The sequence below is a fragment of the Carassius gibelio genome, chromosome A1 (genome assembly GCF_023724105.1).
Source record: "Carassius gibelio isolate Cgi1373 ecotype wild population from Czech Republic chromosome A1, carGib1.2-hapl.c, whole genome shotgun sequence".
Lineage (NCBI taxonomy): Eukaryota > Metazoa > Chordata > Actinopteri > Cypriniformes > Cyprinidae > Carassius > Carassius gibelio.
Window position 1 is genome coordinate 5814285 of NC_068371.1, and position 24097 is coordinate 5838381.

At 36.2% G+C, this 24097-nt stretch overlaps 1 protein-coding gene across 1 annotated transcript in view; it reads right to left on the minus strand.

Moving 5' to 3' along the window:
• LOC127968862 (microtubule-associated tumor suppressor 1 homolog) overlaps positions 1-20351 on the minus strand; it is a 34092-nt gene extending 13741 nt beyond the window's left edge. Inside the window, exons 1-6 of the mRNA XM_052570275.1 lie at positions 20205-20351; positions 12930-14432; positions 11437-11584; positions 8906-9097; positions 7575-7715; positions 6246-6350 (exon numbers count right to left, since the gene is read on the minus strand). Coding sequence (XP_052426235.1) covers positions 6246-6350; positions 7575-7715; positions 8906-9097; positions 11437-11584; positions 12930-14270 — 1927 coding nt within the window. The 5' untranslated portion in view covers positions 14271-14432; positions 20205-20351. The remainder of the gene's footprint in view (positions 1-6245; positions 6351-7574; positions 7716-8905; positions 9098-11436; positions 11585-12929; positions 14433-20204) is intronic.
• Between the last annotated feature and the right edge of the window lie 3746 nt (positions 20352-24097).

A 24097-nucleotide genomic window follows, 5' to 3' on the forward strand; every position in this document is an offset into this window, starting at 1 on the left:
AAAAGTATATTGATATGTGTGAAAAAAAAAAAAAAAAAAAAAAAAAAATTATATATATATATATATATATATATATATATATATAGAGAGAGAGAGAGAGAGAGAGAGAGAGAGAGAGAGAGAGAGAGAGAGAGAGAGAGAGAGAGAGAGAGAGAGAGAGAGAGAGAGAGAGAGTATTTAGAGTATTCGCTTGTTTGTGTGTGTGTGTGTGTTTGAACACTGACTGAACAGGATAAGTCCATGAGTGGCATGTAATCAGTATGCAGTCTAGGCCTCATAATAAAAGGTGTTTATGGTGGTCTACTGTGACAGGAGACACGCTGTGATTGCTGTCCCCGAAACACTCCACTGGAGACAGACCGTAACTACACACACACATACACAGGTGTCCAAACACAAGCTCTGTCAAGCGTGTCCACACCCAGGCCGGATATGTTCATGGTTAAACTAACAGACAGAGTGGTGTTCCTTTGATGCTGTTGTTTCTCTAAGCAATCATCGTTGCACTACACTGCAAGATAAAACATCACATACACACAGACAAACTCACACAACCAATCCACAAGCCTCCACAAAAAAAAAACACAATTACTGGAAGGCAGATGAGGAAATTATGCACCCATTCTGAAGGAAAGCCTGAATAAATGTTTCAGCGTTCAGAATGATCTCACTTAGAAGCCATGCCACACATTCAGAAGGAGACCAAATGTGACCAATGCGACATGGTTACATCTAGGAAGAGAAAACTCTCTAATGATGCAGTAACATACACTACTGTTAAGGTCTGAGGTCCATAAGACTGAATGTTTCTAAAAGAAAGAAGATGTTCACCAAGGCTGCCTTTATTTGATCAAAACCTTATTTGAGTAATGTAGTGAAATCAATGTTGACAATTAGAGTTGTTCTGCTTAATCTATTTGTGGAAATTGTGATGCTTTTTTTTCAGGATTCTTTGATAAAAAGAAAGTTTAAAAGAAAAGTATTTATTTAAAAAATAATAATAATAATAATAATAACTTTGAATGGTAGTGTAAATATTTCAAACGTAAGCAAACTGCTGTTTAGTTAATTCAGTTTAATTCAAAGTCAGATTTGAAATGTACTGTGGAAGTACCATGACACAGTACCATGTGTTACTTAGATATATGATTACCGTATACCATGGCATTTGCATGATACCTCGATATATTGAATGCTACATATTCTGTCAACCATGTCCAAAAAAATAAATGGGTAAATGCTCAAATAAACATAGTGAATTCACTTTGTTGGTTGACTGAGTAATATTAAATAACTAATTTTATCTAATGGCAACATTATCATGTACTATTTTTGTTAGCATTAAAGGGGTCATGAACTGAGAAATCAAACTTTCGTTGATTTTTTGAGATATAAGAGGTCATTGTGCTATAAAATCATACTGTTAGTTTCAGAACTCAAAAAATTTTTGTTAGTCTTAAAACTGCCAATCTCTGTGCCACTTTATGACGTACTAGTGTGGCTAAAACCACGCCTCCACAGAAGATGATCAACGCCTGCTTCTACATCACTGCCTGTTTAGCCCCGCCCACCGATTCACATGTGTAGTGTTAATCACTATAGAGCCAAACGCAGGTCTACACAGAAACCAAACGATAAACTTTATTTGATTAACTTTATTTTTAATGAAGTCCCAGACCACGTCAGTAAGAACTTGGTCCCTTTCACACACATTTTATCAGGGAATCGTTTATAAACAAAACACAATTCGATGAAGGATTTTCAGAAAGATTGAAACTGAAAGATGACTATATGCCGAATATATTGGATCCAATAGTAATGTAATGAGAGTAACTGTTTTTATAATGTGCTCACTATTGCTTTGTCTGTTATTACAGATTGTTTGAGTGTTTATGTGTTTTTAACCTAAATCACAGCAGTATCCATCTATGAAGGTTGTAGGCTGTAAACATACACAACTGTTAGCCAATCATAGGAGTTGGTCTTTACTTTCGAGTCTACAATCCACCAAGCTTTTTCAAACAGAGCATTCTGATGAGCGGGGTCAAAGCAGGAAAGAAAATAGCCTATTACTTCTAAATTCTGATGCTTTTTGGTGTAAAAGTCTTGATAACATTATAGGTGGACCTCAGGAACGGTACAAAACAAAAAACAAAGGCAGTTCATGCCCCCTTTAAACATTTGAAATTATATAGCTTTTGAGCAACCATTTTTCAGTCCAAAGTTGACTAAATGAGATCTGTCATGACATTTTGGTCATGTTACCTATCCAAGCAGGGCTGGAAAGACAGACAGAAAGCGGCCAGTCTGCTGCACCGAGTGAGCGACATCCAGGGCCTGCGGTAGAATGACATACCACCATCACAATAGCAATCAAAATGCTTTACTTTACTGTTTATTAATTCTTTAGATATGAAAGTTAGAAATGGGATAAACAAGAGGTTTGGCTCACTGGAAAGTCAAAGGGAGTATCTGAAGATGACAAGTGTGATTACAAACACAGAATTTCTCTTGTTTTTTACTACAAGAAATGTTTCTACTTCTAGGCACTGTAAAAAAAATAATAATAATAATAATTCACATTTATTTCACAGATGCAGTACTCTCATGCACACATAAGACAGCTATTGAGATACACACAGAATCCAGGAAAATAATCTGGATTGGAATTATAAAATCGAGGTCAGCAGCTGTGTTTAGATTAAATCGCTTGATGAGGGATGAAAACTACAAGCCCAAAGTATGCCATCAAATCCAGATGAATAAATAGATTAAAAAAGAAGGCTGCAATGTATGTCTAAATTTGCTGGCCCACTTTGACTACACTGTGTCCCTGTGCATTTGGCACATATATACACATGCTCACGCAATATTATAACTCTAAAACCAGAGCATTTGGTCTGATTAGAGAGGCTGTGCTCTCAGATAAAGATTAATCCAAACGAATATCTGGAGCAGTGTGTAGAGGAGTGTTTGGTATGTACAAACGCTTCTCTCTGCTGATGCTCTCACAGACTCACTGGCACACGCTCACTCAGACCGGCTGTTCAGGTCACATAAATCAGGTCTGTTGATAACAGCACCACATGATCCAACATGCTACTTTCTATGGAGACAACTATAGGGAGATGCTGCACTCTGAATGTATATGTATCAAGAATATTCAGGATTTTATTCACTGTATCTACCATTAGATGCAGGTGAAGTTTGTGACTACCAAACCTATACCACTGGTGTTGAAGAGAGAAATATTTAGGAACATAACTGGGTCACATTTGAATTCAGATATGAAACACACATCCTAGCATCCATGCCTTTCCTGTCTTGATACACACGCACACACACACACACACACACACACTATTACATCAATCTCCATTTTATTTACTCCCAGCGCAAAAATCAGTATATCAATACAGAATATGGTTCCACTTGTTTATGTAAACACTTAATAAATATGTTGTTTACGTATTACTTTAAGGATGCAGACATAGCACTGATAAATATATTCAAAACACAGCAAGAAGTTTCTATTTATGGCACTGCACATGGTGCCCTCTGGCACGGGCATCACTCACTAAAGATCACACAAACGGCCTTTCACTACATTACACACACGCAAACCCACAGACACACACAGTTCTTTGTAAGCATCTTCTGTAAAAAGAACCAGTAGTGAAGGCTGCCACACGGTCTTCAAAGCACGGATGGAACAACGGTTACTATGGAGAGACGGGTGTCAAAAAGAGAGAAATGGGAGGGGGAGGGGCGTATGGTGAGAGAGAGATGAAGGGAGAAATTGAGAGATGGAGGAAGGGAGAGGAGAGGTTTCCCAACCTGCATGGAACACCACCGTGGTCTTTTTACATCCCGGCAGTAGCTGGAGATTGCGGAATAGTCCCTTTGCCGTGAGCTTCACGTGGAAGTTTGAAAGGGAAAGTCTCGGAGACCATAACATGACCTTCAACGTCCAAATGGGGGAGAGTAAATCCTCCACAAAATATAGGGGGGGGAAAAAATCAAGAAATTTCGTAAAAATACATAAATATTAAAATAAAACGTTTCTGACCTCTTGCCACATTCCAATGCTAACGTCTTCTTAGAGTGTGAGGGAAAATTCCAAATATGAAGTAGGGAAAAAAATATAAGCAAAAAATAAGAAGAAAATGTCAATGTTGCTATTTTTAAATCTTCAAATCTCTCAAAAAATGCTAAAAATACTGCTACTGCTACAGAATGTGTAGCTCTTGAGGGAACAGCCACTCGGTTCAGCGGTATCCTCTTGGATGCTGAACCAGCCAGTGTCTCATATATTCTCCTCCTCCTCTCTCTCTCTCTCTCTCTCTCTCTCTCGCAAATGTGCACACACTAATCCTTTATGTGTGTTGCACATGCACACACACACACATAAAGCCAAGCTCTCTGCAGCTTGACACACACTCGTGCACTCAGAAGGGGGGATGGAGGGACAGAGGCAACGTAAGATGGAAGGGGAGGGAGTTTGCACAGTTGTTCTCTCACTCCCTCTCTCTCAGCTACAGTATGGGTATGAATGTGGTATGAGGATGGAAGATGCAGCATCTGAAGATAAGAGCTTGTGATTTACAATTACACTGCAAAAAAAATTATTTCTTAATCAGTGTTTTAGTTTTGAATAATACATCTAAACTTTATTAAAACAAAATGTATTAAGTGTAGCAAAGATTTTCATTTTAAGTGATTTAAATGTGACAGTTTGGTGAGGATTTTGCTTAATTACAACAAGAAAAGACCACTGAGGAAAGAAAAAATGTAATTCAAGATATATTCTCTGAAAAAAAATCTTACTATATAATCTATTTTAAAGGATGCTTAGATGACTTGAACAGAATTTCACCAAACAATGAAAGCTAATGGAGTCCAACGTTGGCCCCCACTGACTTTTATTATGTGGGCATAATAAACATTTCAAAATATATGTTAAAAATAAAGTAAAAATACACATTAAAAATAAGGCCATAAAGTCTGCAATGGCACATGGGTGAGAAAATGATGACAGAATTGTAATCTGTTGGTGAAGTATTCCTTTAACTAATTAAATGTATTGAATACTTAAACAATGAAATCCTACATTCTCTCAGAATTATTTTGTCATTTTTCATATTTCATAGATTAAAGCCCTTATTATTTCCTAATCTTATCTTCCTTTTTTTCTTCTTCCTTCCCTCTTTTAGACCCCTTCTCTCAGACATCTATTTAACATGTATGTATCTTCCAAGCAGCAGGCTTCCTGAATGGATGCCTTTGTTGGATAAAGAAATAAACTGAGAGAGAGAGAGAGAGAGAGAGAGAGAGAGAAGCAAGCGCATCGGAATACTGATGAGTGACATTGTTGAATAGAGAGACGTCAAGCAGCACATGAACGGCTGTGTCCTGACACTATTGTGCTTCCTTATTCACCACTAGGCCAACAGCTGCATGGTAATATAAATTAGCAACAGTCATGGGGTGGAGGTGGTGCTTGAGGGTAAAATTCTGTTAAAGTCAAGTTGTTTTTAAGTATAACAAGACAGAAAGGCCAGAAATACCAAGAAATGAGCATTGGTTGGGTAAACTTGTTGTGAATGTGACTAGAATTTTGGCTTGAGGAAGTCTGTGACATTTATTTTCAAGAACGAAACACTACAGAGAAAGCCACACTATAGGGTGCTATAAGGTTTACAATAAATCAAGGGAATTGGTATATCTAGAGCACTCTATAATCATTTAAAACATATATAAAAATGAATAAAATGTCCTCTTGCTCATGAAACTTCCTTCCTCTACCAGACAATAAATTATTCCATTCACTTACTTTCATATATGAATATTAAAAACTATATATGTGTCCTTCCAATGGATTCACAGTTTTTCTTGCTGCTGTATCATATGTGTGTGAGAGAAATGCATAAAGCACAGATACAGAGGATTCCACTGTTCAGTCATTCAATAAACATTATTTCCAAGGTCATGTTTTTGTTTTGCTTAATCACCTAACTATTTCCAAAATGTAGCACAGTGAGTGAATTAAACCCACAATTAAACCTTCTTCACATTACATATACAGAACACACCACAAAGCTTTGGGAGTTTGCTTCAAGACACATGAAAAGGCGATGATTAAAAGTGACAGCACGGACGCAAACAGGCTACTTTTGATGATGCAGCAGAGGTAGAGTGTGCAGTATGGATACAGACACACACAATCAAATTCATTCTCTCCTTACCTGCTACTGATGATGAGCGAATAAATCGTGCAGATCCACTGCGTTGCAAAGGATTCTGGCTAGTCTTAGCTGTAATGTGGCTGGTCACAGCTGGGGCCTTCAGCCCTAATGAAACAGTGCAGAAGAAATCAAACTTCATGCTAACAGACTGCACAGTGGTGGGTTTCAGTGACTGAGTCAGATGTACTGTAGAGGCTGTATGTGCAAGAGTGTTTTAATGGCAGTGGGGGGCAGAAAGAACGCTGATGAATGACTCAAAGCAATTAGCAAGTCAATCAGTATTCACTTTAAACAATCAATCATGCAATCTTTAGCTGCACTGCAAAAAAATCATGTTTTTAAGGAATATCTTGACTTATTTTGTGCATAATATACTACATTCAAAAGTTTGGAGTCAGTTAGTTTTTATGCTTTTGAAAGAAGCCTCTTATGCTCCCCAGGGTGCATCTATTTGATAAAATCATATGTTAACAGCATTAATATTGTCAACTATTATTACAATTTCTAATAACTGTTTTCTAATATATTTTGAATGTATTTACAGTCTTCAGTGTCACATGACCCTTCAGAAATCATTTGAATATGCTGATTTCTTATTATTATCAATAGTTGTGCTGCTTAGTATTTTTGTGGAAGTCGTGATACATTTTTTCAGGATTCTATTATAAATATAACATTTAAAAGAACATCATCTAATTCAAATAGATATATATATATATTTTACATTATAAATGTCTTTACCGTCACCTTTGATCAATTTAATGTGTTTGCTCAATAAAAGCATTAATTTCTTCCAAAAACATCTTACTGACCCCAAACCTTTCATTGGTAATGTATAATAAGAATATTTGTGATTATGTTTTAATTGTTTTCAGAGAATTTGTTGCACTAGTGCTGAAACCAAAACGTAAAAAATAAGTGATTTTTTTAATCCGCGTGACATACAGTTATATATCCAAGGTATATTTTCTCAAAAGCATCTTAACGTTGTATGGCAAGTTTGCTTCTAGAGTAAGTTTTTATCTCTTTTTAAGGATGTTTTAAACAATGTTTTGATTTGATTTCCATATTAAAAGATCTAATCTAACCTATTACGAGGGGTATATGGCAGTAATCAGATTGTGGTTCTGAACTAAAATGACATCATGCAGTCATTAGCTTAAGACAATCAGAACTTGCCCACTGATTAATGAATATAGTTGAGGCTGTTTTGATGTGTAAATAACAAATAATGAACGTGGACTGATACATATATGAAACAAAGTGTTGGTGTTAGAGAGAATTAGTGAGATTAGAAGGTACTAAACTCAACATGCATGTTTCTCTCACCTGTCACTGGTTTAGACGGCGTGGAGCTTGCTCTGTTGCGGTGACCTGATACAGGTTTGCTAACTACAGACTTTCCTTGAATCTGGAATGGCGGTGATTGTTTGATAGACTTATCCTCAATCTTTATCCCTTCAGCCGGAACTGATTAAAGAGAAATCATCACATCACATCATAAAACAACAATACAATAAAGCATTATTCTTAATTAGTATTTTGCCTTGTTTTAAATTTCAATACGTCCACAAAATTAAACATTTACATAAGAGGCAAAATTGCATAAGGTATTAAGTTTTGTTTTCAGAAAATATGTCTTGAATATAAATGTACTATGTCCTTTTTATTATTAAATGTATTAATATTTGTTTTTAAGTTAAAAAGTTAAATTCTTCTCATGTAAACACAAATAAAATTAAATAAAATTAAATTAAATTAAATATCTATGTGCAAAAACATGCCACCCATTAAGGAACTCAAATAAAGACCTTTTTTATTTTTTAACTTTCTATGTATTAATATTTGTTTTTAAGTTTATGTTTAAATTCTTCTCAGGTAAACAAAATTAAAATACAATAAAACAATGTATCTATGTGCAAAAACATGCCACCTATTAAGGAACTCAAATAAAGACCCAATTTGTTAATTCTTCAAATGATTCAATGTCCATGAAAATGCTATTAACAAAAGCTAACTCACAAAGCCAAGCAATTAATCACACAACAACATGAGTACTGTAATTTGTTGTGAATTTCCTTTGAAACCCTGGTTAAGTCACTAGCCAAACACATTCACATGCATTCCTACTGAAACTAGATCTCATTGCTCCAAGTTACCATGGCAACTCAGTGGCTATCTTGATTATATTTGAATTTGTGGGACATCAGGAAAGGGTGGGAATAAACTGAGAGTGTGTAATGCAGAGGATGCTGTGATTAATGTCTACAAGCTTTGTGAATGGCAGAGGTTGCATTGTATATGACTTGTTCACAGTCACTGCTAAACTCAGAGCAGATGTGACCTTTGACCTGAGGAAAGGAATGAGGGCAGTCGGAGCTCTCAAGATTTCATTAAGGCTCAAACAGAAAGTGTGAGAAACCAAAGTACTATATATTATATGAATATGGCAATGCCTGATTATCATATTCATGTTTCATCTGCAACTCAAGTAAATGTATCTTGTTTATTGTTTCTTCAAATTACTGATTAAAAAATTGATTTATTCAGCATGTGAAAATGGAAAGCATGTACAGTAGTTTGGGACAAGGAGGTTTTCAAGTATGCACTTAAAACCCTTGAGATTAAGATGGTGACTTGAACTCTTCACAGACACGCACCTTTGTTTACAGCAATATTGTTGTTTTCGCTGACTGTACTTCCCAGTGATGAGGAGCTGGGGCTTGTGGGTAGGCCTTTGACAGGCAGTTTGGAAGAGGCAGCTCTCTGAGGACCCTTACAAGATGGGCTGGAAACAGAAGAGGGGCTGCAGGGCACTGCGGTCCTGTCTGTGCTTCGCATCCTGGGAATACCTGAAAGACAAAAGGAAAAGTTATAATTCAAACCAATGAAAGTGTTAATATAAAGACATGTAGAATATGGCCCCTGAAACCACATTCACCCAAACATATCCCTGCATCACCTTGTAATTAAAGAAAGAGCAAACACACGAAAGAAACGGAGAAAGAAAGGGTATCTCACAGAGGAAGGTTAAGTTACAGGATAGCCCAAAACTTTTCAAAAGTGTAGTCAGGCACACACATAGTGAGTACAATAAGACATGTATTTTTCTGACCAGAACATGAAAACTGCCTTAGGCTGCACACACAAAATGAATGGACAGACATATCTGACAGGATGGAGGGAGGGATATATATATATATATTTGACGTGTTAGGGGAAAAAATAAAAGAAGTTAAATCTGACAAAACCTCTTTTTTGCATACATTAAGGCCACATTCACACAGCAGTAGAATACGGTTGTCAGTCCTGTATTTGAATCCTTAATAGGTTATGAATACACACAGTTTGGATATTTACCGGCGTGACAAACCGCATTCTGTAACCAAACTCACACCCCTAAATTTTCAGCACTCAAAAACTCATTCTCGGAAGACACGCACCGTGTGAACGGAACCGGATTGGACAACTAGTTGTACATCGCGAGAGCGAGCCGCTCTGTCGCACATACGCATGTCTAACGTGTGTTTTCGGTAAAATAAAGGGACAGAGAAATGAGCTGCGTGTCATCTGAACGTTTAGAGCCCGTCGGTGTTCTACCGGAGCCGTTCCGTCAGCTGTGTGTTCTGCGCGCGATTCAAATGCTCCGCTCTCCACTCAAATTTAAAAGCTGCTGTCGGTTAAATGGAGATTTAACGAAAATAACTCGCGGCTCGACTGGACTCTTATCTTATCAGAAAGTGATACGACTTTCAGTTTTATGGACGGCACCTTAACTTTGATTTTACTTTGGTCACGGTTGCTATGGTAACTTTTAATGCTTGACTGCCGCTGCACGTTCATACAGACAGTGGACTTTTAACAAAGAAGAATACCAGCATTATCGAGATGAAAAGGCAAATTTTGCTTTTGACGGTAAATCTTGGTTTTTAGATTTATTAACATATTACAGTAAAAAAAAAAAAAAAAAAACTCTTCTTCTGACAATAGATTATAATTTAATGTCAAAAGTAATCATTCTCTGGCTTTTTAAAATTAAATTTGTACTTCAATAAATAACTGAAAGCTACTCATGTTGCGTTGCGCCGTCTGGTTTACGGTTGCTTAGCTTACTTCCGGTCAACGTAGCTGTTCCATTCGCAGCTGTTGCTGTTAACCACAACTGTAAGCTGCTGTGCGAACAGGACATTTCGAGACTTCACACCTGTAAAGAAAATACCGTTCTCAATTCCAAAAACTGTCGGTGTGAACGTAGCCTTTTTAAAGTAAGTCATAAATAAAGTCTTAATTTGTTTTTGTTTTTTATTTATTTTTATTTTTTTACAAAAAACAATGAAAAAAGAAAAAAACCTTGGGGGTTAGGTAATTATATATACGGTCGGTATTTTGTCATGTTTTTTAATGTTTGAAGTGTGTTTTCTTACCAAGGCTTCATTTACTAGATGCTAAATGCAAAAATAAAGTAAATCAGTATTGTGAAATATTATTATTATTATTGAATGTAGCCTACCTGTTTTATATTTTAATATTTAAAATTTTAATTTGTGGCAAAACTGGATTTTCAACAGCCTATTGATGATTAAGAAACATTTCTTACTCATCACTGTTGAAAACAGTGTCTATATTTTAGAATGTTTTTTTTTTTCTGGGAAGTGTAATAATATTTTTTCAAGAATCGTAGAATAATCTAAAGTTCAAAATAACAGAATTATTTAGAAATAGAAATATTTATGGTCACTTTTAATCAATGTCTTTACTGTCACTTGTTCTTTAACAATTGAATGTGTCCTTTCTGAATAATTCAACTTCTTAAAATCTACATATATTTTGAATGATTGTGTAAAAAAACAAAGGTGTGCAATTTGTAAATTAATAAATATATAATTGTATAGTAGTTGAGAGAAATTATAATCAACTTTATATAAAAACAACATGTACACATTTAAAAACCACAACATTGCAAACTGTTTCGAAAATGTTCGTCAGGCAGCAAATTTCAGTTTCTTTATTGTCACAGTGATGCTGCTAAAATAATGACACCTACAATATCTGTATAAGCTTACAGGAAACATTACACTGAACAAAACAAATCTACGGCTCTGCCGCTGCAGCGTTCACTCTGTCTGCTTCCTTAAACAATGCTTTGAGATTTTTTTCTGTGCATGTGGGGTGTTAAACAAGCAAAACTCACCAGCCGGCTGAACCACTCGGCCTCCCAGTGGACCCAGACTACCTGTGGGTCGGGTTTCTCGGTTAGAGGGCTTCAGTCTGGTTTCTGGGGGTCCAGAGGTGGATGTCTTATTAGTCCCCAGAGATGGTCCCAACTTGGAAGACACAGTCTGGAGAAAGAGTCGTTGGTTAGTGACAGCATCCCAAGCAAGAGAGCCCAACTCTGGACGCTGTAGGGTAACCATAGTGTTAGCCATTCCACAGAACAGACAGAAAATGTGCAGCGTTACCGAGAGAGAAGGAGAGGGAGGAGGAGCGGAAAGGAAGGAGGGGAAATAAGACACGCAGAAGGAAAAAAAGCAAAGGGAAAACGCTTCTATTGTGTTATTCCCTCAGGGCTTCTGATGCCAGGACCTGCCCAGATCTTTTCCTTTTCTCCCCCTTGTTTTTGAACACTCGACAAGCACATGGAGTGAGTTTGTGGAAAGATTCTGTTGTCTGAATCACTGTTCATATGACTCAGACTCCTCTCAGAAATGTTTCCCTCCTCTTTCTGTACTTTTCCCTCCAAGACAGTATTATTGGCAAAAACATCTCACTCATGTTCAAAAGGCAGGAAAGTAAGAGAGGGAACTGGAATTTAAACCACTTGGAAGTTACCTAACAATAATAGTAAAGCAGAAACATGCAAAAGCATTTATGAACAATAGCGTAAGCACTTTGACATGCTGTATGACTGTGAACAGATATAGAAAACAAGATGTGAAATGACAAATTAGTATTTGTGTTTGTCTCTAATCCACTGATCTATAATATAGATCAGTGCTCTAATCACAGTATTTATTTTCTAAAAACTTTTCTGAGGACTACATTTACTCTTGACATTTGGTTAGACCCAACCTAATAACACATTTAAGCTTGAATAACAGCATAGCACAATCATGTGACAACACGTATAGAGCTGGACTGGTTGAAGCAGTTCTTCTCATAAGGAGAAAATTGACATGGAATCACACAGCTGTTATTAATAAGTCAGTTTAAATGAACATTTCAGTTTGAGTATACCTAAATTTGCACGTATATGTGCATAAAGGACACAAACAACATGAAAGGTCTGACTGGTAACATATAACCTGGGTGTAAATCTAGAATACTTCCTAATCAAACTTTCTTCCATTGGTGATAAAAAGTCAGCATGTCTCCCCTGGTTAAAGTCACAAATCTGTGAATCCCGGTATATTTATAACTTACTTGACTAGTCATAGGATGCTTTATTAGAATGCCTAAATGTAAAAATGTTTCTTATTGTAAAAAAAATAAAGGTTTAATAATAGTAAAAACTGAAATAAACCTCAGATTTTATTGAAATGTAAAATCTAAATGTACTGAATACGAACACAATTTTATTAATAGTAAAAATTTAAATAAACATTAGTCACTATACAGCAAGGCCTCGAGTACTTTATTGCTTTCATACTGAACCTAAGGGAATATGTGGAAAACTAAATCACTGACCTTGCTGGTGCTTTTAGAGTTTTCTTCCCCTGCTTCTTTCTCAAGTTGAAGTTCTCCTTTAAAATCAATTGAAGGAGGACATTCTGACTTCATTGTTTCTTCCCCTTGTGTTGGCAAGGATAAAGTGTTAACGTCTTTCTCTTGACTGCCATTGTCCACCATCATTGTTTCATTCTCTCTTTTATGGTTTGATGATGATATGCTGTTTTGTCCAACAGCTTTATTCTCCACCTTCCTACTAGCATGAACCCTCACACTCCCTGAAGCGGACTGGTTAACGTTAGTGTTTGTTTTTGCGGCATCGGCTGATCTTGGCGCAGAGGCAGCCCTGGAGATGATTTTGGCCTTCACGTTCCTCAGGTCTGGCCTGGGGAACCTCTTCGCCTCAGGTTTTGTGGCTTTGGTCAAAACAGCCCTTGTAGGAGGCTTGGCAAGAACACATCCTTCCAGATCACTGGTCTTTTCCGCTGTTTTCTTTGGCAGGTTGTCCGCTTTTGAGATGGATGTGCGAGAAGATGTTGTGATTCTGGTATCTGTTATGGGAGTATATTCAGAGGACACCACTGTCTCATTCACTTTGTCAGTTTCTCGAATGGCTGAGGACAGCTCAACAGAGACTACTTCCCTCTGGGTTTTATTCACCACAACCATGTTAGGCCCTTCTGCTGGTTGGCCTTCAGAAATGTCAGGTAAAACACAGTTTGGCACTTCAGAGCTGGTGGAGACTTCCAGAGCAGAAACAACAACTTGGCACTTCATTAATAATCCTACTGAGGGTAAAGAAAGGAAAGTGTCCTCTTCCTCTTCAGTGTCATCATCATCATCATCACCCCCATTTTCTGAAGAGCACAAGAATGTATCATCACCATCACTTTGACCAACCTTCTGTGTTACCACCAAAGTGACATTTTGGTTGTCATTGTCACTCCAACAGTCTTCAGTAGCATCCATATAGACAGACACAGAATTGTCATTGTCCTCACTGTAGTCTGGTCTGCATTCTGGGCTCTGTATGCCTGAATCATCACTGCTGGCTTTCGCTTTTCCCATCTCCATCTCTGGCATGTCCACATCCAGAGGACTATCTGTTCTGGCACTGCTCAGACTACTCAAGCTACGTATAGAGTCTGGTGACGTTTCACCTCTTTCATATAGCGAAGTCGATGATGGTGATGATGGGGACTCCGAGGTGAAAGCATTGTTACTTTGCTCACTGCTGTGTAACGGGAGACACATCCCATGCTGAGATCCCTGCAAAGGCCTCTTTGGAAGTGCAGCTGATGGAAGCTCAGACATGTTTGTTGGTGGTTTCACGAGAAATGTGGATGGAGACACAATCATACAACCATATCCCCCATTGCTAGATCCAACCCAGCACTGATGGACAGGAAATAATCCACTTCGAAGAAGAAGGGATTAAAGCGTTTCTCATCATAGAAAGACTATTCCATTGATCATTCGGAAGATGACGTCCATTGTTTGGCTGACACCCTTTTAATGACTCTAAGAAACAAGAAAAGACAACAGCATGTCAGTTGCATTTCTCTACTCATCATTTGTACTGGTTTACATAATTAAGGATAATAGAGCCTGAGATAAACACAGGGAAAACAGAGTCATAGAAGCAAACCCATCTGTAATGCTGAATTTGGAGAAAACGAAAATTCTCTAGATGAGATGGCAATAAGTCAGACTAGTATTCTATAATAAAAAGAAATTGTCTTGTACTGTCTTTTAGGGAGGTTAAAAAGAGCATTACTGCTCCCTACTGGCAATTTATCTCCCTTCTGTTCAATATGGGGAAAGTCAAAGGAGAGAAGAGTAAGAAAATGTGGTGCAAAACTTGAAAAACTCTTTTATATTGTTATTGAGCCTTGCATTACACATTAATGTATTTTCAGTTTATTTGTTAGGGTTGTTTTATATGTGTGTGTGTGTGTGTGTGTGTGTGCTGTTGTTTTTGTGTCATATCAGGACACAAATCACTATAATGACATGGGTATGACACAGGTAATACAAGGAAATGTCCTCATTTTTCAAAACGCTTATAAACCATACAGAATGAGTTTTTTGGAGAAAGTAAAAATGCACAAAGTTTCCTGTGAGGGTTAGGGTTAGGGGTAGGGTTGGTGTAGGGTCATAGAATATACAGTTTGTACAGTATAAAAACCATTACGCCTATGGGATGTCCCCAATTTTCACAAAAACAAACGTGTGTGTGTGTGTGTGTGTGTAACATGCCTTAACATGCCTAACATGCCTAAACCCATAGTTTAGGCATGCACATGATAGTGCACCTGCACAATCAAGCCTGTGTCACGCTTTTTAATCAAATGTGGATGATAATGTAGGTCAGATCAAATCTAATTAAAGGAGCAGGCTTTTATTTTGATATTCAGGGCATTCTCTCTTACACACACACAAGGCGATGGTGATAGTTACAGCCACAATGGTGGTCTTGTGTTTACAGACAAATGCTGAGTGGTACAAACCAAGAAGCTGATTGTTCTGCTCAGAAAAACCTGTCATTGACCACAACAGAAGTCATCTTTTAATACAAGGAACAGGCTGATATCAAGCCGGGTCGGAAGGATGGTGCATGATCTCATGACACTCCTGTATTAATACGAGCATTATTTATAAAATTCTTTATTATATAGTTATTAAGCTGTGGATCCCAACTGTATATATGTAACATTGGTTAGTTTTTAAAAAGATCACAAATGATGATGCAGTGAATTGCATTGTCTAAGTGACATGCAAATAAATCAGTATCAGGCCAAATTCTCCTCCGCTGACCTTCTAGAGACATCCTTATGCGACAGATAAGGCTACTATTGATGAGAGTGCTGCTGACGGCACAAGATCACCGTATCACTCCAGAGGACAAGATGAGCAAACTTTATGATGCAAAACAGAGACACAATCTGGTCATCTTCACATTTAAATCTGAGATAATTAAAAACAAACTATTATATAACATACTTTAGTACTATTAAAGAATATTAGTCAATTATATATATATATATATATATATATATATATATATATATATATATATATATTTGTCTATGTTAACTAAATGAGCAAATTTGCTAGAAAGTTAACACAAATCCTGCAAAATACATTTTCCGAAATCATTCTAAAATGCTTATTTGCTGCTCGAGAAACATTTCTTATTTTTATCAATGTTGAAAACAGTTGTGCTGCTTAATATTTTAGTGTAAACCATGATATATTGTTTCAGGATTTTAAATAGTAATCGTAAAATAGTAAAAAAAAAACGAAACAAATAAAAAATAGCATCATTTATTTGAAACAGTTTTGTTTGTTTTTGTAACAGTGTAAAAGTCTTTACTGTCACTTTTAATCAGTGCATTTTACTGACCCCAAACGTTTGTGCAGTAGTGTATGAAAAAAGACAGGAGTAAGCTGTCAAACAGTGAGATCTATATGTAATTCTATTTATTTAACTCCTTAACTGACGGTAAAATGCATCAAAAAAATTCAGTGAAGTTTGGTCACCCAGTGGCTATTTCAGGTACGTACATTTTTTTAAATAGTAACCTCATTATATATAATATATATATATATCAGTTTCTAATTTGGAACAACTTATTAAGCAATTGGTGTTAATTTTATAGCAATTTTAGATTAAAAATATTTTGTAAAATTAGAATTACATAAAACAAACACATTTAGTACAGTCCGTTTTCTTTACACTAAATATAAAACTTCTATAACTTTTTAAAAATGATTTCACTTCTGCAATAATCTGCTGATTGTCTTCTTTAAAATGTAACCAACCTTATCTTGGTCTTTATTCTAAAGCATTCATGAATTATAATAATTAAAGTTTTGATAGTGCACTATATAAAAAAATGGGGGGTGACAGTTATATACATTTTTTATTGATTTGTGTTTATTTTTGTATTATTATTTTATATTTTTAAACTATTTATATTTGCATGTAGAGATGTACATTTTTCTAGAACCTGCTTTCAAAATGTGAAGTAGCACATGCTTTTGAATCAGAATGGTGCTTTATGGCATCATCACACCAGTGAATGACTGACATCAACCCAGCTATCTTTCTCTAGTCCGCCCACTGGCCCTCTGGGTGAAAAGTGAAGAGTGGCTAATGCTTCTTTCCCTGACAGAATGATCCAGAGAATGAATGTAATGTTCTAGGACTGCACTGAGTAGAACACGCCTATAGGGCCCAACAGAAGATGCCCATGAACTCATATAATCGATACTGAGCCATTTCGGTATCCAAAATCCCAGGACTTAAGTTTCAGTATGACCTTCCAAAGAGTTAGTGTTTCTTTTTCAGTGTGAAACAAAATACAGTAGCTTTTCCCAAACTAAAATGACAACACCTCTATAACATTACAGAACATCTGATCAAATTTCTGCGCAGAACATTTAGCATAATTTCACATTTAGCACCTGCATAATTCCCCAGGTTATTATTCATAATTTGTGAACTGCAGCCATTCTGTAACACGGTTTTTAGTAATTAGCTGAGTATTCCCATTAACAAGGAATTACGTTGATGACCTAGAACAAAAATATTTCAGCATGTGAGGACAAAAGGCTGGTATGTCCTCTTAAACCACCAAGCATTCATTGACAAAGCTCTTTGCATTGCAACTATTTTGGCCATATTAAAAATTAGACAAAATGCATTTCCTTATTTTTGCATCCTCTGCCTTACCATTAATATCCACATATGACTGAAGTCTGTGCAAAAAGCCCACAGAATGATGACTAGAATAAATAACATAAATTATTAAGATGGCCAGTTACACCTCCATATAAATGTCATTCTTTCCTAGATACTTGGTGTGATTATGCAACAGCGTCTCAGTTTTCATTCTGGTCTCTCTCTCTGTCTCCTCATAACAGCACTCTCATCTACTTCCCCTGTTAACAATTACTCATGCACAAAAACACAAAACCCTAATAAAATGTCAAATATTTCATTCAGAAACTACACATTTCGGAAACTTAAATTATATAGGCAATTCTTTAACATTCTTCTTCCCGCCTCAAATATAAGTGTTAAAAATAGTCTCAAGGCCAAACGACGGAAGCGAGGTCTCTCTTTCTACCAGACACCTGTCTAAGTGCCCTGCTCAGACATAGACGCAGAGTAAACATAGTCGTAGAGTGAGGACTAAAGCTATTCTATTAGAACATTTTTTTGCCAAACAGCACAAACTCGGGACTACAAGGACTTTGCACATGACATTTGTGATGTGTATGCATTCTGATAACAGTCTGGTAGGATTGCACAAGCATATCAATACTAATAAACCTATTTAAACAATGAGTAATTTTGTATATTGAATATTAAAATAACAGTTTCCTCTTTAAACTATATAATTAAATATAGATATAGAATGAGTGCTATTATTTGCGCCTCTGTCTCCATTCTGTGTAATTACACTACATAGTTGAGCATTAGCAGGCTGGAGATATAGTGGTTGAAATGGTGTTTATTTCCCATAGTAGCACTTGGTGTCAAAACTGATCTCATAGGCTTATTCTAATAAATTAACAACAAGTCCAGATTTCCACAACTCTGCTTAGGCCCTAATTTGATTATACTACATTTTAAATACATTAAGAAAGAGCTACAGATCTACTGGTGCTTGCATTCTTATAGGCAATCATTACTGAACTAAAAGTCAAAGGTTCAGTTGATATTGATTTAGTATTTCTGGCAAGCATAATAATGGTATCCCTAAAGCAAACCTATTTATTTGTCATATTATCTTCAAAAGAATAACCATCTATCTGTAAACATTCACATGAAATATCATATGTTGGTTTATTCCACAAAATAAAATACTGTATCTTGTTTATTTGCACAAATGCTCAGATATGCAAAGTGCGGTAGTTTGTGAGCTGTAATTATGCCATGTAGAAACTAAAAACTAAATATGCAACCACACATAATGTTCATCTTAATAAGGAAGATGACCTGCTTCAATACATGAGAACGGCCATGAAAAAAGCATTTTAATTTATGTCAATGCACAAAATTGATTCAAATATATGTTATTGCACGCACATAGTTTTGTCAGCTAATTTATACATGTGAAATGACTAATTCTTCTAACCATACCTAATCATTTTTATCATTAAATCTGAGGCAACAAATTAACTTTTTTTTTGCTAAATTCAGCTCAATCTAATGGGATTTCTGAGACAATTTGATTTTTTATCACATACTTACATTTATTTTAGCACAGAGAACAAATAGAAAATAAGAACTACATTCAGAATCAAACATTAAACTATACCTACAATTTAATTGCAATATACTGACAAAACTGAAAGTCTGATTGTGCTCATTTGACGTTATTGTGTCTGATAAATTTCGAGTCTCATTATAACTATAATTTTAATCTTGAGACAGTTTCACAGAAAAACAAGCGATTTTTTAAGCCATCTCTATTAACTCATTGATAAAGTTTCACTCCGAATCCTCTCAAACAGGTAAAGGCACCATCAATTTTTCTGGATTTCTCTCGGGTACCAAACGCTGCTTTCAGAACCAAACAGTTGCCATAGAGATGAGCTGTCTACTTTGTCATTAGCAGTGTCTGCGATACCAAAATACCCACAAGCCTCTACAGATCACTCCTAACCTGACTGACTCCAAACATTATTTTTGTAGTACTCCAGTAAAAGAACTGTCAACATTAACAGCTCAATTAAGAGCAACAATGTGGTTCTGAATCTCATTAGGCTAGGTTAGGTAAGGTATAGTGGCAGGTGCATATGCTCACTATAGCAAATAACCTTAAAACACACACAGAGTCACGTCCCTCTATAAGCAGCGATGGTTTCTGGAGCATTCTGACTTTGGTGCTGATACATGTAAAGCTGGCAAGGTAACAAGCATAAACAGATCAATAGATCACTCTGGTCATGTCAAAGAGAACGCTGGAAAGCATCCAAAAAGAGGACGTGCTCTAATACCTACATCATTTTACCGCAGTGATTCAGATTCAAAGAACACAATTATCAATACCAGCATCACATGCACAAACAAATGAACATTACATAACATAACTATACATGGAAATAGTGTGGCACCACACAAATACATATGATGCGAAGTATAACAGATTGCAATACAAACAAGCTACCAACCCCAGCTGACTTGAAACAAACATCCCTCTCATATATATATATACAGCTGAAGGAAAGTTCTCTCAAGCAACTACACAAATAATGATTTTAAAATGACACACTTACCTGCATTTCCACTGTTTTTGAATCAATCCTAGAGTGTATTTCATCTTTTTAAAACACACACTTTCCACAGGTAAGTCTGTCCCGGACAGAACGTCCTGTTTCATGTGATCATGCTAACAGAAGCACTGCAAGAGAGCAGTTTCTGTCTGAGCGGAGACTCAGAGAGAGAGAGAGACCCCTCCCCTCTGTCTTCAGCTTCAGCCTAACTGTGCTGCAGTAACCAACCAGAATTGTGTGTGTGTGTGTATGTGTGTGTGTGTGTGTGTGTAAGAGAGCCAGTTACTTTTCTCAGGCAGCCCTGGAATGCATTTTTCTCCTCTTACCCAAAACCCTCCATGCAGACGCAATAGCAGGGACCATTCTTTCTACTCTGCGACACACACGAGCATCACATACAAACAGTCAAATCTAAAAAAGATCTGCATTAAACACACTGTTGAAGGCTGTTGGGGTTTTCAGGGCAAATGCTGCTGACTAAGAATGTATCTGTGTGTGTGTGTGTATGGGTGGGCAGATTATGCCCTCCTGGCTACAACTTCTGTAGAAATAAGGGGCCCTTCTGTGTGTATCAGAATGAAAGGTTGCTAAGCAGCCAAAAAGTTTTAAGACAAAGAGGGGTCTCTCTGTGTAATTTTAAACCTGCCTTGTAAGAAAAAAAAAAAAATCTGTAGTTTTTACAAAATAATTCTGGCAGCTGTGGTTCCAGAATAATTAATAATAACCTGTAAACACATTTACTGTTAAAACCTGCAAATTTTACTGTATAAAACTGTAAATTACAATCAATAACATTAGAATGTAACCAGTAAGTTCAACAACACATACTACTTCAAATCTGATTTGTGCTTTTAACATACTGACAACCACCATCATAATGGTAAAAGAGAAAGCCACATGAAGAATCAAAGCTCATCATCAGACATCACAAGCAGAAGTAAATACTAATTTATGGAAGGTGCAAAGAGTCATTCATGCAAACACCATCATGGTAACACACACAATACTTAAATAATGCAATAAACTTTCATTAAACAACAGAAAATGTAACAATATCAAATGTACATAACTGATAACACAAACTATTTAAAAACTTTATTATTTAAACAAAACACTTTCAGGAGTGTCACACAGGGAATTTTGGGAATATCAGTTTACAATTTAGTTTTTACTTCTAAAAGCTGTACAATTAACAGGATTTTACTGTAAAATTACATGAACTGTCTGGTTGATCTTTTACAATTTTCCCCATATATTGTATGGGAATTTACTGTTAACCTATAAACATTTGTTTACAAAATTTGACCGTTAAAATTACACTGTGGATGAGAGAGAGGGAAAATGCTGATGATATGACATCACTAAGATTGGTCTTAACTCAAAATGGGAGATTAAAAGCTCACTCAAATCTGCACAGATTAATGTGATAATCCAGCCAAATGCATGTTCACCGAGTTCACAGTTCTTCTGGAGAGTGCGTAATACACTTTATGAACACAAACATGGTGACATCGTATTATTATGATTATTATTATTATTTATTTGTTTTTGCACACTACCATTCCAAAAATTTAGGGTCAATAATTTTTTTTTTTAATTCAAATTATTTTTTAATTTTATTCCACAAGGATGCATTAAATTACTAAGAAACTGACAGTAAATACATTATAATGTTACAAAATGTTTCTATTTCATGCTGTTCTTTTGTTTGTGTTACTTTTAAATGCAGCCTTGGTGAGAATAAGACTCTTATTTAACCCCAAATTTTGAATGGTTTCACCAAATTATTAAATATTCAGAAAGTTTCCATCTTTGCTCATGCTAAATACTAAAGATCTTGAAGTAGCATCTCCTGTCATTTATGACAAAATGATTCAAAATTTAACTTTGAAAGATTAAAACACAATAAAATGCACAACTTTTCTCTGCCTTATGCAGTCAAAACAATTATAAACATTAAGGACAAAATGAGAAACTAAACTTTTGCATTGCTATGTGCTTGTTTAAGTGTCCAGAATGGTTTTGGCACAATGCTATACGGTTGCTGAAGAGTTCTGGGTGATTGCTTGCTGGCCAGTCAAAATAGCACACCAACAAAAATGATATTCTGGCTCACAATAGCAGTGTTAGACAGCTGACTTATCACTGAACCGTGGTAAAGTGGTCAATAATAGACTACAGTATCTTCAGTCTCACAGCTGTTTTTCCAGATAAACTCATATTAGATACCAGGAAAACACAGCTGACATGACTGAGACAAAACATACACACAAACAAACCCAAAAAAGTGTTAAGAGCATCACTAAAGAAGGAAGTTGTGGAAAGATATCGTCCTGTCCATTTCATTTCACAGTCAACTAGATATTATTTAACTTGTAAACTTTCTTGTTCCCAATGTCAGTCAGCAAGGAAAGAAAATAACACATGCATTGTGTAGAAAAACACAGAACATACTGTATACCCCAGCCAGTATCAATAACCACAGCTGGAACCACAGACATTCAGTACATGTTATCAGAGCGCTGTAACCATCTTAAATAAACAGTTAGAATAAAGTCCATCTTTCTGTTAACCTTCAATTTCTCCAGCACGGTTTTGAGAGATGACAAGAAGGCCACATGTACAGAGACTAAGGACCATCTTACATAACATTGTTTAAAGCAATTCTGTTTGAAATAACAGTTAGTGTTTCTGAGTCTTTTTTTATACTCAGGCAATATTACCAGCCAGTGTTGGCCCGAGAAATTTCATATTTCATATGCATATCATATTTCAGAATATTTTATTCGCTTTCATTTCAGATTGGCAGGATCGTTTCGGGAAAAGCCAATGGAATGATTGTAAGAAATAACACGTTAACTACAGAAAAATTCTGCTGAATAAAGCAGTGTCAGATCACGTTGTTCTAAGTAAATTATATATAGAATTTACAATAGAAAATCTAATATTTAAAATATTTATACCTTTAGATGATAAATATTATAAGTATCATAAGTAACTGTAATTAAGTTACCTAAAAATGAACAGTAATCCTTTACTTTTTCAGTGGATAAGTAATAACAGTACAACACTGCTTACAAGACCATATTTGAATACACATTTTAACACAACCTCAGACAAGGGAGTCGTGCAATAAATGCTTGATCTGTTTATATTATCAAGTTAAAGATAAGTTCCAGTGAACCAACAACAGGATCACTTGGAAAATGATTCTAGCAGACATTACTCAATCAGTGGTAGAGGACAAAGGTTTCGTACGGACCTACAGAAACGCTTTACCTTAATAGCCTGATGTAACTCAGAGAGCCTTATACTCCTCAAAATAAAAATTTAAAAAAGGAAAGAAACACACACACACACACACACACACACACACACACACACACACACACACACACACACACACACATATATATACAGTACAGACCAAAAGTTTGGACACACCTTCTCATTCAAAGAGTTTTCTTTATTTTCATGACTATGAAAATTGTAGATTCACACTGAAGGCATCAAAACTATGAATTAACACATGTGGAAGTAGCCACCTTTTGCTTTGATTACGGCTTTGCACACTCTTGGCATTCTCTTGATGAGCTTCAAGAGGTAGTCACCTGAAATGGTCTTCCAACAGTCTTGAAGGAGTTCACCGAGAGATGCTTAGCACTTGTTGGCCCTTTTGCCTTCTGTCTGCGGTCCAGCTCACCCCTAAACCATCTGGATTGGGTTCAGGTCCGGTGACTGTGGAGGCCAGGTCATCTGGCGCAGCTCCCCATCACTCTCCTTCTTGGTCAAATAGCCCTTGATGCCTTCAGTGTGACTCTACAATTTTCATAGACATAAAAATAAAGAAAACTCTTTGAATGAGAAGGTGTGACCAAACTTTTGGTCTGTACTGT